Source organism: Manacus candei, unplaced genomic scaffold (assembly GCF_025592945.1).
Source record: "Manacus candei isolate 608988 ecotype Guabito, Panama unplaced genomic scaffold, ASM2559294v1 h1tg000018l, whole genome shotgun sequence".
NCBI lineage: Eukaryota > Metazoa > Chordata > Aves > Passeriformes > Pipridae > Manacus > Manacus candei.
In genome coordinates this window covers 20,943,133-20,962,949 of record NW_026138066.1, presented here as the reverse complement: position 1 = coordinate 20,962,949, position 19,817 = coordinate 20,943,133, and the positions used below count along the sequence as shown (strand labels likewise).

The 19,817-nt window shown below is 36.0% G+C and overlaps 1 protein-coding gene across 3 annotated transcripts in view; it reads left to right on the top strand.

Moving 5' to 3' along the window:
* The window catches only part of AEBP2 (AE binding protein 2), a 46,061-nt gene extending 33,849 nt beyond the window's left edge, over nucleotides 1-12,212 (top strand). Inside the window, exons 5-9 of one of the 3 annotated variants that reach the window (XM_051784471.1) lie at nucleotides 1,645-1,769; nucleotides 4,806-4,873; nucleotides 8,393-8,506; nucleotides 8,764-8,830; nucleotides 10,129-12,212. In XM_051784471.1, coding sequence (XP_051640431.1) covers nucleotides 1,645-1,769; nucleotides 4,806-4,873; nucleotides 8,393-8,506; nucleotides 8,764-8,818 — 362 coding nt within the window. In that variant the 3' untranslated portion in view covers nucleotides 8,819-8,830; nucleotides 10,129-12,212. The remainder of the gene's footprint in view (nucleotides 1-1,644; nucleotides 1,770-4,805; nucleotides 4,874-8,392; nucleotides 8,507-8,763; nucleotides 8,831-10,128) is intronic. The other 2 variants (XM_051784473.1, XM_051784472.1) reach the window with 2 other exon arrangements.
* Nucleotides 12,213-19,817: the final 7,605 nt, after the last annotated feature.

Genomic DNA, 19,817 nt, shown 5'->3' with positions numbered 1-19,817 from the left:
TCACTTGCTTTTCCATTAGCAAAAGTGACACTGTGGTTAATAAAAAGAGTAATACAGTTCTCTGGAGGAATGTAAGAGAGATAAGGAAGGTTACTGTTCATAGAATTTACAGTAAAACTACCTTAGTTACATAATGCTTGCATTTTCATTTAGGAGGTTCCTGGTATGATGATGTTAATTTATTTGACTTAAGTCAGTCAAGCAGGATTGGCAGGAAGGGAGATACTTAAATCTGTTCCCTCAAAATTATTTTCAGATTAAAGATATATATATATATATATATATATATATATATATAAGATACAGCACTAACGTTCAGTAAGGAGCAATATAAGGGGTAAATAAAACTATTCAAGTGCCTTGGAAAAATTGTGCCCTTTCTTCTGCATCTGTTGAATGTGGTAAATCCTGAAGAAATTTGTTGTATGAAGCGAAAAGAAAAAATTTGGTTGTTTTTTATTTTTTTAGCTTCTTTCCATCTTCCCTTCCTTCCTCCCTCATATTTATTTATAAAATATTTATATGCTTGCATCACTGACCACCTGCAGCATGAGCTGCAGTTCCACATTACCACTTAGAGCGAGAAAACATTTCAGTGAGATGATTGCCTAATTGGCAGTATCCAACTGAGATGGAGTAGGGACAGAACATAATGTACAGATGAATGCTTAACAACAATTAGTCCCACGAGTGGGACTAATGCAAATGCTACCTTTAAGTAGCAAATGCTAGCTTTAAGTGGAATTTGTAGTTCATTTTGAAATAATGGAGAGATGAATATAGAAGTTGTTTTAAATTAAGGCAGCAGAACTTTGAATCACTGTGCAGATTTCAGGGTAATACATTTTTGATAATGTAATATCAACTCCTCTTTGTAGTTTTAATTTCAGTGTGTTATTTAGCAACTACTAGTCTCAAGGCTTAAAAATGGGAATGCTACTACTGTAATTTTACTACTGTATTGTATGGTATATTTTAATTTTTTTTTGCAAATTATTCTTAACACTTTGCAAATATGTGCCCAGTAGCAATTATTTTTTAGTTAAAATACTTTTAGTGTAGAGTTGATAGACTTTCTTTACACTCTAGATCAAAATTCTTTTTAGTGTTTGAGAAAAACTTAACTATAGAAGTCCTTTTCTAAAAGGAAAAGGTCCTTATTAGTTTCTGCTGGTTATAGACTAGTTGTAAAAATATTGTATGGATGTTAATTGTGCTTTACTCATTATAAATTGAAGTGTGGTGTGGGATGCAGTTGGTTCTTCTTGGCTAGAAAATGTTTACTGATTATCAAAGAACACGGAATGACACCTTGTACATGGAAGGAAATGTGTAGTAGTGGGGAGTTTCTCACCTGATTATTCAGCATTATTGAAACCAAAATGAAACAAGCCGAGTACAGTTACATTTTTCAAAACAGCTGTTTGGTCCACAGGGAGTGTGTTTTGACCAAACCTGAATTGTGCTTCTCTTGGAGTAATTTCTTCCTCTCAACTGATGTTTGCAACTCTCTGACAAGGTAGTGCCGCTGCCATAATGATAAATGATTTGCTAATGACACTTCAGACTTGTTCACAGGCTCGATTCTGGTTTGTGTGCTTTGAATGTGTTGAACACTGAGGATCTCTTTTCCTTTTTTTCCAGCAAGACCTCATGACTTCTTCGATGCACAAACACTGGATGCTATAAGACATCGAGCCATCTGCTTTAATCTCTCAGCACATATAGAAAGTTTAGGAAAAGGCCACAGTGTTGTATTTCATAGTACTGTAAGTATACATATTATGCATTCTATTTGTTTACCTATGTGTCTGAAAAATCTAACCCTTCAGAAAGATTTCTGGTTTCCTCTTATTGCTGTAGGCATTTAATCAGAAACAAGTAATAGTGAGTATTTTATATTGTTAATTTGTCCATTGCTGTTAGTAAATTAACTTTTAAAAAGCAGTGTTGGTGGTTGTTATAGCTCACAAACTGAAAGGCTTGCTGTCTGATACTCTCGGGGAAATATCTAACAGCAAGTATGTGTTGCAGGAAAATGTGGTTCTGCCTTCTAAATAAGAAAGCAGTTCAGATGGCATTTCCTTAGTTGTGAGTGACAGTGCTAATTTATCACAAGGAATATTTTTACTGTAATTGAATATTTAAGGATGCTGATCTGAAATTCGTGTTTTATTTCCTTGTTTTTCCCCAGTTTAAAGGATACAATCTTGAATAAATGTCTTCTTGTACCCATTTTTTTTCTTTTAATAAACTTACACCAAGATGTCAGTGAATTGCTAGAAGGAGGCAAGTACCAGGTGGGGAACTGGCCTTTAGTCCTGTTTCCATATCCTATTTTGTGAATTTCGATTGTATTTGGATAGGAAAGACATCCTTTTTCCATAGAAAAAGTAGAGAGTTGGAGTATAGGGGTCAGAATTTCAAAAAACTGTGTAACCTCAGGTTTTGTTAACCAAACTGAGAGATGTGGGCACGTAAAAGGTGGAGACTCAGCTGAAGAAAAGAAGAGATAGGATGAAATGAGAAGGGATAGTTTTTGAATTGGCAGACTAATGCAAGATGAACTGCAGTCCAAGGAAGGAATGCTGACTGACATGTCCTCAGCTCCAGTTTGATCTTAACATGATTCAAAGTCTGGAACTCTGTCTCTTTCCATAAATAAAAGATGATTTTATATGCACGAAACTTATTTCATACTGTTCTATGGGACTGATGATTGTTATAAATATCTGTGGCCTGTATTAGAAAGTTTTTCCAAATGATTATTCCTGAACTTTATGTGCAGCTGAGCAGCAGCTGCAAGTGGAGATTTGCAGGTGGTTTAGCTGTTACTGTATTTAAATCTCATTCTAGTGTTCTGGGCAAACGTGGATCTTAAAATGCTGTGAGAAAGGCAGATTCTCTTCCAATTCACAGCAGGCTTTAATCTGAAAGGTTATCCAGACAGACTGCTCAGTTGTGAAAGCTCAGCTCTGCCTTTTGGAATAATTCATAAGGAGGTGGAATTAGAGGGAGGAACATGCTCTAAAATTGCCTCAGATGAACTTGAAGGAAGTGCTGAAAATCCTTTTAGCTTATCCGTGCGTGCGTCACTCGAGATGGTGGGAGGTTGATTGGATCTGAAATGGCTCAGACCTCAGCTGGGGAGAGGTTGTACCAGTGGGGGAACTGCTCCAAGCTCCCAACCCTCTTTTGCTGCTGCAGTTGATGAGACACAGCCTAAAACTGGCTTTAAAAAGAAAAGGCAGGCTCGAAGCAGTCCTGGGGATGTGCACTGTTACAGTGAACTGATGATAGCTCGGATGCAAACACATTTTGCATCACTTAAAGGCATTAGGGCGTTAAATTTGAGTGGTGCCTGGCTAAGTAGCATAATAAGTTTGTGTGGCCCACCTTAAGATGAAGAAGAAATATGTAACTATCATGGGCATTAATTTGAAAGGTGAAAAATATGAAGATAAAATTGCCTTGTTGTCTGAAAAGGGACGTGAATGATGGGGGTTTTTTTATGTATCGTAAAAATAATGCCAACACAATGCAGTATTTACAGGACAGATATAATATAAAGAATTTCTAAGCAGCTGCCGTAGATACCCTTCATGTCCTATGAAAAAGCACATCCTTTTATTGATATATACTTATTTTAACCCATCCTTTTCTTTGTAGATATACAAAGCTTTAGAATGCGGTCATTAATAAAACCTTTTTCAAGAAATGTGTTTACCATCCAGAGTTCTCCTTTGACTTGATTATGATTTTTTTTTCTGCTTGTTTTTTATAATTGGAGTCAAATTTTTGTGCTTTAATTCTTTGAATTTTTAGATAGAAAAAGTCAAGCATTTCTATTTAACCTAAAGACCAGATATTACACTGATTAAAAAATGCAGCTTATATGTTACCCTGTTGTGCCTCCCCCACCTTTGACATGGCTTGAATTAATTCTGTAAAATATTTGAATACTAAACTGTTCTCTGGTTTTAGCTTTTTTACCTATTTCAGTCCAGTGAACTGATGTATTGAAACATGTTTTGAAATCTTAAGACTTTGTAACACAGTAAATTAATAGAGTGAGATGCACAGCAATTTATAGGGTGAAATTGTTTTCTTTTTCCAGAAGAGGTCAGCAGAACTCCATTTCTAATTTGAGACAACTCTGATGCACATTTCCTTTAAATTTCCATTTTGTTTCTGGGACAGTGCATGCAGTGTAGAGAATGTAGGGAGAACGTTTTTGAATAAAGCTGCAGTGAGCATTCACTGCCTGGCTGAATTGTGGTTTGAAGTGAAAAATTTAAATGAACATAAGTTCTTTGCAGAACAATTTCAAGTCTTCAGAACATATTTATTACAGTCATACGATTTTACTCCCATTTCTGCTGGAACTTTTGCAGACTTGACCATAAATCTCCAATTACGAGCGTCAAAATAGCAAATAATTTTTTTAATTTCTTTCTCGCAAACATTTTTGCAATTTTGCATTTGTTTGCACCATAGCTGTGTTTCTGTTTTATGCTGGCTAAAGGTGGGAGTTTAACCTCAGGCTCCTACACTTAAAAACTTAATTCTCTGGAGAGTACCTTATGTACTGGGCTACTGTGAACTGGTATGAGAAATCCTGAGAAAGGAGTTCTTGCTTCTTGTCTGTGACCTAGTGATATGTACACTTTATATAGAATTAATACAACTTGGAGCAAGTAAAACAGTCTCCCTTTTATGAATGTGCAGTTGAACATGAAGAACAACAGTTTTTGAGCAAAAAATAGGGAATTTGGTTTTAATTATGATTTTTGTAATTACTATAGGTAATAGCTAAAAGAAAAGAAGACTCTGGAAAAATAAAACTCTTGCTTCATTGGACACCTGAGGACATGTGAGTATATTGCTAGTGATATGCTACAGGATTTAAATGGGGAAGGATTTACAGCAGGATAAATGAACTGCCTGTCACTATATTATTTTGTGCTGTTGAGTATTTAAATTCAAGTTAATATTTTTAAAATGCTTTTCAAAAAGTAATTTAGAAAATTTAAAATTAATAAGCAATGTTTAATTGATTTTTTTTTTTAACTGCTTAACTAAATTTTCAAGTCTTTGGGCTCTAATATGATTTCAGGTAAAATTTGAGTCTATATTTTTAATGCATTTTGTCACTATGCACTATGCAGCCATATACATAAGAAAACTTAGCACTGAAGCAACTTTTTTTACCCACTGATTTTTCATGATCCTAAAAATACTTTCAGGTACTGAAAAATGTGCAATTATCATTGTCACAGTAGAACTCCATGAGTCTCTACCTGGGTACCACAATTCAGCAGTATAATAACCACAACTGGCCCCTTAAGGTGTCCATGTCATATTGCTGCTTCTTTGGATTCTCCCACTGAAGCTTGGAATGCTTTTCCAGCATGTTTGACTGCTTTTTTTCCCTCTTTCTTTTCAAAGTTTTGCTTTGTTCCAAATGAGTAGCAGGACAAAGGTACTGCTCCTGGGTAGTCTTGGGATGTATGAAGTAGTACATATCCTCTAGAAATAATTTATCTACCTTGAAATTGCTGAGTTCTCATCTTTCTTTTAACACTTACAGAACAAAGAGACCTTTTTGATTTGGTGATGCTTTCAGGTGATTGAGTGGGATAGTGATAAAGCTGTGGCATAACAGAAATTTACCTTTGCTTTGGTGGTTTAAATCACTCACCTTTGTAGTGTCCCAAATCAGTCACGTGCAGTGGTGTGAAATTTGCAGCATGAGTCTGTTATAACTTGTATTTGTAGAGGACTGGAGTTGCTGATAAATTATCTGCAGCAATGGTTGACATCTTGGTGGAATTTTGAAGTGTCTGCATCTTTGCTGCTCCCTGCAGCACTTGTGGACTGCAAGTTTCAGTTCAGCTTGGGAGACAATAACTAAAATATTCTAGTAAAAAAACAGATTTTTGATTACCTTTAGGGCAGCTGGCAGTACTGTGTGTAACAGCATTCTGAAGTTATTATTTTTAAAATGTTACAGATAAGGACAGTTAATTGCATTTTAAGATAAAAATCATTAAAAAGTGTAGTAACACTGGGAACGTGAAAAATAAATAAAAATAGCAGGTTTTACATTTTTATACAGTCAAATGGATTTTTTGCTCACGCAGATGAATTCAGCATTAAGAATCTCTGCATTGGAGAAGACAAGTTGTTCAGAAATGTTAAGCCATCCCTGATAGAATGGAGATTTGGTTGGTCAGGTCAAAGGAATAATGTTTCATATTGCTGTTTCTTGCATCTTGGTTGGGTTAGGGAGAGGGTATATTTCATCCCTAAATGATGTAGTGTTGGATTACTGAGTGTACAATAGATTGAATTTCATCTTGATTATTACAGTTAAGAACAGCAAATGCCAAGGTGTCTGGGCACATGCCATCAGTCTGTTTTTATACAATCCGTGCACTCACACTGTAGAGGAGTGCAGTGCACTCGTGGGGATGACTTTCCATCAGCCTGAATTTCAGATGGATCTGGTAGTAATGATTTAACTTCTTCTGAGCAACTGTTAAAGTGCTTAAGGTTACATGTACATTAAGTATTTTTTCAGGAAAAATAAAAGCTAGTCTTTAACCTGTTTCCTATATAGGAGGGAAAAACTTTTAATTTCTTCTATTTTTTTTAGAGCAGGAATTTAGTCTTGGTGCCAGTACTTCTTAGCTTACTGAGTTGCTGTCTTTATGTATATTTCAAATAGTCTTTGCATGTGAGAAGTTTTTTTTATTTGCTATTTGTGTAATTTTGCATCTTCAGCATCTAGTTTCTACTAAAAAAGTCTCCCAAATGTTGTTTGTCCAAAAACTGATTTTGGCATTATTTGAAAAAGTCTTATGATGGTTTTCCACCTTTTATGATCCATAATCCTTAGTGGATATATGGATTGCCTCCTGGGTTGTTCCTTCCCCACTTTTTTTCTTTCTGTTTTTTTCTTCTGCCTTTATCTGAAAAGTTTTCCTGCTGGGATAGAAATTCTTGGTTTCGTTTCATGTTTTGAACAGCTTGACCAGAAAATTGAATTTGAGTTACAGCTCACTTTCATGGCTGCAAAATGAAGATTCAGGAAAATAAATTGCAAAAGTCTGAAGAACTGCATTTATCTTTGGTCCGAGAAAGGGCTGTTACATTTAACTGGTTTCAAGTGTTGGGTTTCTCAATTTGAAATTTATTCCAAAGAGTTAGATCTTAATTACAAATGTAAACTTTTCCCCCAACCTAAAATTAATCTTTGGCTTCCAGGACACGTAAAAAATAATAAACCCAAACAAACAAACACAAAAAACCAAAACACCAAAGAAAACAAAACCCCGGAAACCCCAAATGACTTTGTGGGCTAAAAAGAATCACAGGGGGTTGTTGGGGTTTGGGTGGGGATTTTTTTGTTTGTGGGTTTTTTGTGCTTTTTTGGGAGTTGCCTTTTTTTCTTTTCTTTTCTTTTTGTCTGGTTCCCCCCCCCCCCCCCAGTAGTGGAGACAAAAGGGATGCCTTGTTTGTTCTGCACAACCCTGACAAGAAAGCAGGTTTTCAGTAAGACAGTGATGAGCTCTGCAAGCCCAGTGCTTCTCTTAATAACATGTACCTGAAAACCTCAGCAGGGCCCTAAGAGTCCAATGTACATCTGATAAAAGAAGCAGCAATGCAATAAGCCACTCTGAGTTAGGCATGTTTGGGCTCAAGTAATTAAAGTGCAAAATGGAGATAATTGTGTGTGTTATCTCCAGCCCTCTTCACAAGTTTCAGTGCAAGTGGCACTGAAGCAACAGTTCATTTTAATGTGTAGAGACCAAGTTTTATTTCATCTCACAATGAGAGCTGTTACACAGCCAAAAGATTTTGTGGTGATTACCTGGATTTCCTCAGAAGATAGTAAAATGACTAACTTCAACAAAGTTGGAGGATTTTGAGGTTGAAACCTTTGAACTTGGAGCAAGTAAATTAGTGTAAGGCAAAGCTTAGTGTCTGCTTTATATTCTGTCCTTTACTTACTTTTTTTAACAGTATCAAAGAATTTTATGCCCAGTAAAATAAAGTATTTTCAAAGATGCAGTTGTTTTTCCTGCTACCCATTTTCACATTAAGTTGTTAAAATGGAATAGGTAGTGGAATTATCATTGTGTGTATGTTTAGTGTTCTTCTGGAATAATCTAAATTCTGTTTGACACTGAGAACTTAAAAAACTTTGAAGTGTAACATGTAAAGATTGACTGTGTTTCCTCATTCCAGTGAAGATGGTTTTTAAGCAGGGAAATGTGGAGATTACTTAAAAAAAAAACTTCATATGTACTAGTTTACCACATAATTTTATGGTAAGAAAAACAGTTGATCTTTTTTGAATATTTTTATTTTATTTATTTATTCATAGTCTGCCTGATGTGTGGGTAAATGAAAGTGAACGACATCAGTTAAAAACTAAAGTAGTTCATTTATCAAAACTCCCAAAAGATACTGCCTTGCTTCTGGACCCAAACATATACAGGTAACATCTTAATTTTGAAACTTTCTTTACTTGAATGTAATCTTAAGCCTCACTTAACTTTTTGACGTTGGAAAATCAGGATTCCTAATGTACTATACACCAGACCAGGGAGCCTTGATACTGTAAACGTCCAGGAGTTAAGTTCTGAGGTCTTAAGTTATTTCAGAATTACTTCTTGAACTGAACTCTAGTTACTGAGAAACGGGGAATGTGTGTATTTACCAAGTGTATTTTACTTTTTTGTGCTTGGTGTACAGAAATTCTAGTAAAGGAGGTACATACAGTGGAATCCTGAAAGATCCCTTCTGTTAAGATCACATACTGGTTTGTATACCAATTTTTTTAAAGTCCAAATTTATCTTTCCATATTTTATATCCAACTGTAATACATGCAGTATTACCTTGAAATCTGTACTTGTATTCAAGTACTGTTATTTTTTAATACAAGATTCTTTATATGGGGACAGAAGGGGACAGTACATGTTACTTGCCTTTAAGCTACTTTCACATTTGTGGTTTTGGGCCTTCAGATTGGCTTCTAATCCATCTGGTTTCTAATAATTTCCTGATTTTTCCCTCCCCCTCTTTATTAGTGCACTCACATAATTGTCAGTACCCACAGTTCTGTGTGTGTGTACAGTTTTTAAAGGTAATCTGAAATGCTTATTTCATTCTTAAATTTTGAATGTCCAAAGATATATATTTAAGGGCTTATGTTAAAAGTTCATGAAAATGGGTCATGAAAAATAAAAAGCTTTTTCTGCCATAACAGAAGTTCAGTGTTCTGATGTTTCTTCCTTAACATCCAGTGACTGAGTGTCTAAAGCAGCAAATAGAACACTAATCTGAGGTCTTGTAATGCAATAAGCCTTTCAGTTCACCTTTAATATTCAGTGTATTTCACTAATCAAATTAATGAAATCTTGGTTTACAATATGAAAATAAATCATACTATATCTGCTATTTTTGTAAATGTAAGTATTTAAAATACTTACCTTAGTACATGAATTATTGATGTAGATCATAAAAATGTTATGAGGAAATTGGATTGTCTGTTTTAAAACTGCTTAACACAGTGACTGTCTTATAATCTAATTGAGATGTTAATTTTATATTGTTTACCTTTGCAGAACTTAATAGATTAGTTTGCCTTGAGAAGAAAAAAAATAATCTTTTAAACTAAAAATGTAATCTCTGGGATTAAGTCCTTGAAGAAAAATGACTAAAGCTTTCTACCTCTCCCACATAAAATTAAGATCCCCACACAAAGTGTTGTACTCAATTTTTAACAGTATGGATCAATGTGTTAGTGAAATGAGATTTTGGGACCAACTGAGGGAAATGAAAGACATAAAATTGGAAGACCAAAACTTTGCAAGGGAAAAAGGTAGTTAAAGGAATTCAATGACAGTCATATCATGCTAAAATGATGACTTTAATAGAAAGTTTGAAATAAATACCTGAAATTGTACACTGCTATGGGATCATCAGAAATGGCTTTCAGTATTAATCAAATTAAATGAAAGTAGATTTTATATAGTCATGATTTCATAGTATATTCTAGCTGGCTGAAATTCACATCTCAGGGTTTTAATGTAAATCTATACCATCTTCTTTTACAGAACAATGCCCCAGAAGAGATTGAAGAGGTAAAAACCAAGCAAGTGGGGACACCTGCAGTCTTAGTCACTGACAATGGATTTAGAGATAAAGTTGCACATTAGTCAAATCCCATCCTTTTTTTTTTTTTTTAGATAAATATTTATGCTTAGTGTAAACATTCTGTGAATGAAGTTGATGCTTCCGTGGAATATATATTAATATATTACTGTATATCCACATTTTCATGGAATGGTACAGTGGGAGACTGAGCAAACACTCTTCTGGCAACTTAGTGGAACAACTAAAAGGCTTTGCATGCTTGCTTCTTTAAGCTGCTTTTTTCTTTAGTGGATACAGTAGTCTATATTGATGAAAAGAAAAAGTAACCATCACCATTTACTCACAATTCCCAGGAGAACTGTTAACAAGCTACTGGGCTTCTTGTCCATGTTAACTGAATATAACACGTGCCAGACAATAGAACAGCTACCAAGGGATTATCCTCTTGCCCTCTGAGTATGGTGGATAGTAATCATTTGTCATTTGTAACCTTGTGTCCTTTTGCAGATCCCTAAAATATGTTGGATTATGATGTTTAAACAAATGTTGATGGAATGCTTGTCTTTTCCAGTCAACTCTGAATACATATAGTACGGTTTAAAGATGTTAAGAGTGTTGCAGTATGTCTGACCCCCTTTTCAGGAGTAGTGTAGTATGTTAATAAGATCTGCTTTTATGTGATCCGTATCAATGGACGGGTTTTGAGAAACCTCTACGTAAGCAAATAGTGTTACTGGTGATTTATTTTGCTTTTTTGACCCTTTAGGATCCCCATTCACTTGTAAAGTATACTTTATTTGGCCTAATGTTTTCTAGATGTAAAGAAAATGGTATTTTTTAAAAAAAAAAAATTAATCTAGAAATTCAATCCTTTATGCACCAAAGTTGGCTTTGAAAAGGAAAGTAAAATCATTTTCTTGCTTAATAAGCAAGAAGCCGTGGATTTTTTTTAACTGACAAATAGAGATGCGTCTAACCTGTTAGTCTTTGTATGGAGACAAAAATGTTGCATATAGATAATAGGACATTGCTTGTAAATATTTCAGCAGATTTGTAATATATTTTTATATTATGAAATGTACTGTAGATGTTTTTCTAGAGGCATGAAAGTTAAAATGTATATATTACGGTAGAAATAATATTGAAGGATATTGTAATTCACTAGTGCTGCCAGAAGAATTGTTTAAAAAAAGCACCTTCCTTAACAGTAAAATAAACCTTCTTTTACATACCTAAGGGACTATATACTACTGTTAATATCTGTTGTAAGAACAAAAATACATTGAACATCCTTCCCAGAAATCTTAGAGGGATGAATAGTACCCATAATTAATTCATGGCGCTCCTTTCTAATAGTGAACACAAAATTAGTTTTTTCCTCGCTGTTGGAAGGAACTAATATGTAAAATTTGTATGGATATATGCAGTCAAACTGCAGAGTTAGTCCTCCTTGTTGGGGAGGAATTTACTACAGTGAAACTATTAACCAGCAGTTTTTACACTAAATTTTTATTAAATAGATTAAAACTTAAAGTAACCCTTTGGTTGCAGAAGTGAGCATATCCTAATGTAATACAAATGCATTCTGCATTGGTACTGACACGAGTCTTGCTTAGCTCCAGTGGGTTAAAAATGTTACTTATATACACAAAAAAATAATCTTATCAAACGATATGAAGTGCAGATTAAAAGCACCACTAATATAAGATGTTCTGGAATGGTTGTTTAACAAGGGTATTATTCATAAAATCTGTAGTGATGTGACTTTATTTTTGAAAAAAATGCAGTGTTTTGGTTTTTTATTTTTTTGCTTGAGCACTTCACCTACTGCTTTTTCTGTACCTATAAAGTAATCCGTAATCTTTGTTTCTTTTTTTTGAATTTGTTATAAAATTGCCAAATAGAAGTGTTTCAGATATAGTTTGTATTTGTATTTTTTTAATTTTATTGCTTCATGAGTTTCTTGTAAGTCATTTATAATTGACAGATGATTGTAGACCTTGCCTGAGTATTTTTTCTAATAAAACAAAACAAACAAACCTCATTAGCTTCAAAATTGTAAGATTTCAATGAAGTTTAAATATAAAAACTTCCTCTGTAAAGTTGTAACACATGTACCTTTACGAAATGGGGAATTCGTGCATTCAAGTCATGTGTTGTTCATGTAAACTTTGACTTTTCTTGGGTTTGAGAAAACTGTTATCTGGTGTTCTCATGGTGCAGTTTCTGGTTTGGAAGGAAAAATCAATTTAAATTCAAAACATCTGTGAAGAAATGGATACACTGGAATTAAACTTTCCACAGCAATGAAAAGGTGAGTGGACTTAAGACTGTTTTTCACCTGTCAGTTGTCTGTGTTCTACAAATTATGGAATTACTTGGTGGTGTTTTGTTTCAAATGACAGTCATGTCTCTGGAAAGCTCTGCTGCAGTTTTTGTGTGTGTCCCTGGAGGATTTCACTGTTGCTGGAATACCCAGTACATGGAACTAGCACAGAGTGCTGGGGGGCATTGATCACTTTGTTCTGAAAATGATCTTATCATTGTTACTCTTGGCAAGTGTTAATGATATAATTGGCCTCTCCCCTTTTAAGTAATTCCATCTGCTTTGTTTTGGGATGTAACATACAGGGGTTTCTTCCTGTCTTTCTCAAGAACATTTTTTTTTTCCGATAGATTTTCCAAATATCTGCAGATTGCACTCTCTCCCAGCTGGAGTGTTTAGTTGCTTTGTAGAGAAATGTCAGCTCTCTGAAAGTCTTGCTTTTCAGGAGTTGCAGTGCACACAGATACAGGCTTCTAAAATAATCAGTGCTTTTGGAATGTGTTGGCTTGAATTTTACAGTTTTCTAAAGCTGAATATTGAGATTTTTGAGTGAGGAGTGCTGTTTTGGGATCAAAGACCATCTCTGCCTTTTGCTAAAGTGGTTGGAAATTCTTGTCTGGGAAAACTTCCTAACATTTGGGCACAGCACACAGCTGATTGTTTGATAGTGGATCTTACTCTGTTTACTAAAACACTTTAGTAGAGCAGAAACAGATCCGTTCTTTTCTAATACTTACATTGCATATAATTTTCTCAAGTTGCTGTGGATTTTTTTCAGAATTTGGACAAATGGTCACACTATATTTTTCTTGACTTCTGTAGTCCATTAAGTAATTATATCAGTGGTTTCCAATTTAAATTACATGTTAATTCTGGACTAGCTTCATTTGGGAACACATGTGTTAATTGTGTTCAAATCCACTTTGTTTTTAATAATAGAAATTCAAGTGGTGGACTTCTGTTCCTCTCAGCTTTTCAGTGCAGCATATGAATTGATATGACCAGAAAACTGGTCTTATGTAGTACTTCAGTCTGATATTGATGATTTATTCTCACTTAATGCTTTCCTGCCTTGACATTTTAAACTTGTGAATGAACCTATCATAAGTACTTCTGTTGTCACACTAATGTATGATGACTAAAACAGAAGAAGAAAATCATATAACAGGCAAGTTTAAAGAAGCAGCCAAATCTGTGGCTTCTTTCAGTCATTTTCTGTAAGCTGTTAGATAGACACTGTGAATGACTCCCATGTGCACATGGCTATGAATGAAAAATGACAGTTTGATCCCTAAAACAAGATATTCTTAACAAAACATTTCAACAGCAGAGACGGTCTTAACATCACATGAATTTTCTCAGTCAGGTAAAGGTACCCTTAAGATCTGTTATCCTACTGTTTGCCTACTCCAAGCTGAGAATACTCTGGTAAATTCCCTTGCTTCAACTTTCAGTAAAAATTTCTGCATTATGTGGTAGTGGGGGGGAACCCCACCAGCACTACTGTTTTGAACAACACATTAAAAGAAAATACTGTAAAATGTCAAGAATATCCATTTGTTCTTGCATTTTTAACAAGGATCTTTTTTTTTTTTAAATTATGTGTTCTTGTAATTATATAATGTAAATTGAAACTAAATGAATTCTGATAATATTACAGCTGTAATCTCCTAGTGATTATAATCAGGTATAAATACTAGAGATTAATCTCTAAAAGTGTATTTATGAGAAGAATTATTGCAGTGTTAAGGGGCTTCACTATTGTAGTCTCTCTTGTAATTTCTTTTTTTTTCCTAAGTAAGAATGATCCTAAATCTGACCAAAAATAAAACCTCAGTCCTGGAAGATTTAAGATTCTTCAGCCATCTAGTCTGTCACATTTCCCTGAACATAGCTGACAAACTAGAAAAACCAAGCAGATTTATATCTTCTGCCAAATCTCAGGTTATCTCCCAGAGGGGAGAAAAACCATGCTAATGTTTTGTATTTAAAGCAGAACACTGGTTCTGGGAGACAGGAGCTGTGAATTTACTTTTTCCAGATAAGAAGCTGGTGATGAGCTTAGACCAGTATTGCAAACTGTATTTTTGACTTTTAACTGGCAGTGTATTCTGAGTATTTATTTTCCTACTGTGTTACAGCAGCTCTCTTTACAGTGAAAAATTCTCCCAGGCTGTGTCCACGTGTCTTAATTTTTATACTACAGGATGCAGCACTGTGTGCAGTAATTAGAGTTTGTATTTTTTTTGTAGTTACCTCTTAAGAGTTTGTAATCCTTCAAATTCAGCCAACTTGCCTGTGAACTGTCCAGTACTCTCCGTGCTAATCCATTTTCACTCTGTCGTACCATGCAGTGATACAAGTGTCAGTGTGGACCAAAGTAAACTTACAGGTGTACCCACATTTCTTGCATGCCCTAATTCCTGAAAACTTGTATTGCAACCTCAAAGTAGTTCCATTTGTAATTAATTATTTAAGACTATTTACCAGTTCTGGTATCTAGCAGCTTACTGTCCTTTTCAGGGATGAGAGTGTCTGTGCACTTCAATCTCTAATTCTTTCCTAGAGAAGAGTTAAAATCAAGATGTCTTTGATATCACAATGCAACTTACAGTGAAGTAAGGAAATGTAGTTCTAAGTGTGAAGAGAATAAAATTATGTTGATTTTATACCAAAAGTGGGCTTTTAGTTGACAACCAGCTATGGATATATTCAACTCTTCCAGTTGTTCTTGAAGATTAATATGCTGTGATTGATGCTACAGTGTTTGTTTTTACTGATTCTAAAAATGGCCCTTTGAACTCTTTAAAATCCTCCACGGTAGTTAAGTGACAAATAATCTTAAATAATATGATAAATCTGTTTAATTCATCCCAAATGAGAGATAATTGCTGATAGCATCCTGTGGGGTTGGCTTGCATACAGGAGATTTGAGTACTGTCTACTGGATGGTGTTCAAAACTATTGTCTAATTTTAATATCTTTTTTTCTTGGTATTTTGCCTGTGTTTGCAGTCTCAGTGGAGGGAGGATGTTATATCCCCTCCTGTATTTACTGTGAAGAACTGCTTCTGATTTGAGACAGTAGTAGCCTTCTGACCAACAAAGGGAAGACTTTGAGAAAAAGGCAGTTAAATAGGACAGAGAAAGGAGGGGAAATTGTAACAAAGGTAAAAGAATATAAAAAATAAGAATGAAGCTGCTCACCACCCACTGACCGATGCTCAACCCGTCCTTGAGCAATGGGGCTGCCACCCCCTGCCCAGGTTCCCCCAGTTTTGGTGGTCAGCATGACTTTCTGTGATGTGGGACATCCTTTTGGTCACTTGGGGTCAGCTGTCCTGGCTGTGTCCCCTCCCAACATCTCGTGCACCCCCAGCCCACTCACTGACCTGGCAGCATGAGGAGCTAAGTCTTTGACTTAGTGTAAGCACTGCTCAGCTACAACAAAACATCAGTGTGTTATCAGCATGATTGTCATCCTAAATCCAAACCAGCTCTGGACCAGCTACTAGGAAGAAAACTAACTCTATTCTAGCCAAAACCAGGATGTATTAGAAGTTTAATGTCCCTGTGCAGAATCGGAGATCTCCTTTTTCTCAGTGTCATGGCTCAGTTATGTTTTTTGACTGGTTTCATTCATGTCATGTCTAAGGTCACATCTCTCAGTAGGATTTGTACAGGCATATGGAGTCTGACTTCAGGAGGACTCCGTTATGGATCTTTGACTTGTCTACCTCTGTTCAAATCTGTTGTCTGAAACCCAGATTGTGAAATCAGGGGGAACCGAACATGATATTGTTCATGATTCATTTAAGACAAAATACTCAACATGAACCACTTAAACTTGTTTAGGCACTGAAATATATGTTTGGATTTACATAATTTCAAGGCCAAAAAATCAGTAAATATGTTGTTTTGGGAGCAAAACCTTGGAATGTCAGATTAAAACTACCCTTAAATTCTAAAAGGCATTTTAAACACTTCTAAATGCTTTACAGCTTTTACTTTATGGTGAATATGAGGCAGGGGCTTGGACCCTGCTTACTTTTTCTTTCTTCATGTCATAAATATTCTCTCCTAGAGCATGGAAAATAAGTCAATTACACTTAAAACTGTTTATGGCAGAGCAGATGTGTGCATACAGCAACTGTAGCTGAAAGCCCAAGTATTTAATTAGCAGTTGCCTGCAGCTGGATTCTTTCTTTTTAAATAAGTGGAGAGGTGGGGAAACATGAAAGGATGTCAGGAGACATTCTGCTGACAGAGAGTAAGTTCATGTGTAATTATTTATTAAAAATCTTGCTCTGCCTCCCTACTTGGAGCCATCACATGGTGGTGCTGCCATTTCATCGTGCTGTGCAGTCATCCCTGAATTCCGTGTCCTCACTGACCTGATACCTGTGCTGCCTCGTTCCAGTAACATCTGGTTGGGTTGTATGGCTTTAAGGAAGGAGGATCGTAGGGATTTATTTTAATATTTATTTTAATATTTTAATAATCTTGTGCTTATCTGTTAGTTTTGTTGTAGCTGTTCCCTCTGCGGTTGTTGAGAGTTTGCCTGTGATTTGAAGGCTGAAGATTTCTGTTACAGTCAGAGCTGAGGGTCTGGAAGTAGCTTCCTCATGGGTAGAACTGTATGGATTTGCTTGCTCACACATTACACACACAGTCTCTCAAGCTGTAACATAGGCTGCATTGGTCACATCTATGGTGACAGTTCTTTGCATGTTTTGCTTCTCACTGACTAGTTATTAATAGCTTTTGAAATGAACAGATTAGGATAAATGTTGAATTTATGCTGGAAGAAATTTCCAAGAGCTGGTTTTGAGGTAAAAGGTGGCCTCTGTCTTAAACTGCATTTCTTGTTGTTCAGAAGTGAATTATTGTGGAGGAAAGGTGCAAACGAAAGTTTTGTCTTGGCTAATGCCTCATCTGGGTAATCTGCTGCAAGCTGTACAAACTGCTCATAGTAGCTACTGGTGTATCTATCACCTTGAACTCCTCTTCCCTTTTTTTTTTTCTTTCTTGGCTAATATATTTGTAAATTTTAATCTTGGAAGGTATTGCCTCGTTTAGTAACCATTACATGCATTCTGCTGGGAGCTGATTTCAGCAGTAGAGGATATGAAGGTATTTTAAGCTGGAAGATGATAAGTAAATATCAAGACATGCAGCCACACACTGTGCAGTTTACAGAAAGTACAGATGATGTTCCTGTCCCACCCCATTGTCCTCCAAGATGCTCCAATCCCACACGTCACGGTACATTTCCATTGTGTGTGTTTTAGGATCAAATTTAATTCCATAACAATCTGTAACCAAAAGGTGGCAGCAATCTACCACGTTATGACTGCAGAAATCTAATGTATTGCTCAGTAGTGATATTACTTAAGGTGTCAAGTTGCTTTTCTAAACCAGCCTCCTTATGTGCAGTTTGTTGCCTTTGTTGATACAAGGTGGATTAAAGTATTAACATTTTAACAGCTCTGGTTGGTCTGTATCTCTCAGATATTGCAGAGGAGTATAGAAACTGCCTCATCTTTTAATAAAGCTGACTACTGAGAGGAAAAATACTTCAAAGTGTTTTGTTATCCCACTACAGAAAAGGTTGAACATTATGAAATTTTGTAAAATGTGGCTGGGTAATTACGGTGCCTGGTCACTTCTGCAATTACCTTTTCTTTGCCAGTGATGCCCAAGATTACACTTATGACCACCTGATCATTTTCCTAGAGGGGCATGACAGGAAGTTTGTTTATGGAATTTTGTATTTTTTGGTCCAAGTAAGTTGCATATAAAATTTAATTGTTTAGGTAATCAAATTACTGGTGTCGGTGTTTTTTTCCCTCCCCCAAGTAAAAAATCAGGCAGTTTCAGGGTTGTTTAAAAACAAACTAACCCAAACCAAAGAACTTTTAAGTTCCTATCAATTGCAAACCCTTTCAGTTAACTGTTCACTTTAGGAGATTAACTAAATATGCTGCTAGAATCAGGACCATGCTTTCTTTTCTATCTCAGGAGTCCTTTCAGAGGACAGTGAAACTTTTGTTTATAAAATGAGTAGCCACATACAAGGCAAGATTAAAGCAAACTTCCTAAATTCAGAGCTGCATTTGCCCTCAGAATTGTCCAGCAGCAGCACTGAACTGATGGCAGCAAGGTGTACCAAACCTCCTCTGCTGGTATTTGTAGAACTTCTCTGAAGAAAACCCTTTTTCCAAAAGATAATGTTAGTTGCTTTGCTTTCTACTCTATTTCTTCAATGGTGTGAGGTGTCTACTGGCTTTTGGTGCCCCAAAACTTTGCTGTGCATCTCCTGTTTTGTAGTAACCACCTGCATAACCCTTATCCTTCAGTAAATCAAAGATGATGAGACATGATTCTGTTCCCAGTAAGAAAGGGAATTAGTTTGCATCAGTACACGTGTAGTGCAAGATAGTGCAGTAAAAACAGAGCTGTTGAGATGCCCAGGGCAGTGGGTGAGTCTCCATCCTTAGGAGTGTTCCAAAAACGTGTGGATGTGACACCTGGGGACATGGTTTCGTGGTGAACAAGGCACTGCTGGGTTAATAGACTTGGTGATCTTCTAGCTCTTTTCCAACCTTAGCTGTTCTGTGTTTCTGTGACATAAATACAGAATCTCTCCTGCTCATGCTTAAAGCCTGAGATTTAAGCTGACATCTCAAAGCTGTCTTGCATGGCTGGATGAGGAAGAAAACGGCAGTGGATGAGCTGTGCCCCACACCCAGCCCAGGAACTGTAGACCCTGAGCCTGGTCTCAGATCTTTGGCTGGTGCTCTCATTCCTTCATTCAGTAGTTGCCTGGGAAGTGACCACCTTCTCACCCTCTCTGTGGCTCTCTAGGGATTCTGGTAATGTCACTGTCAGGTTTCTGATGTACCCACATTTATAGTCATGGGCTCTTTACATTTTCAGGTATAGATGGGTACCTCATGCACACTTGGGATATACTTTCCAGTTTATAAACTCCATGATGATGGCTGAAAACAGATTAATGGCAGGTAGGTCTGATGCAAAGGTGATCCCTTGATCTAGACTCAAATCTCTAAGGCAAGGACTTGCAGGGAGAAGGTGGTAATATGGAGGTTTCTTACACAGCATCCTTTCTCTGCCTGCAGATCCAGTTCTTGATTTGATGGTGAGTAAACATGAGTTTGCGGAGTGTTTTTGGCAGACATCTCAGCTGTGTAAGGATTTGTTGAGCCAAATTCAGTGTTGCTGTTCAGCTCGGTAGTCGTCCAAAATGGGTGCAAAACACTGCCAAAGCAGAAGTATAGAATTTATTTACTTGTCCTGCCAT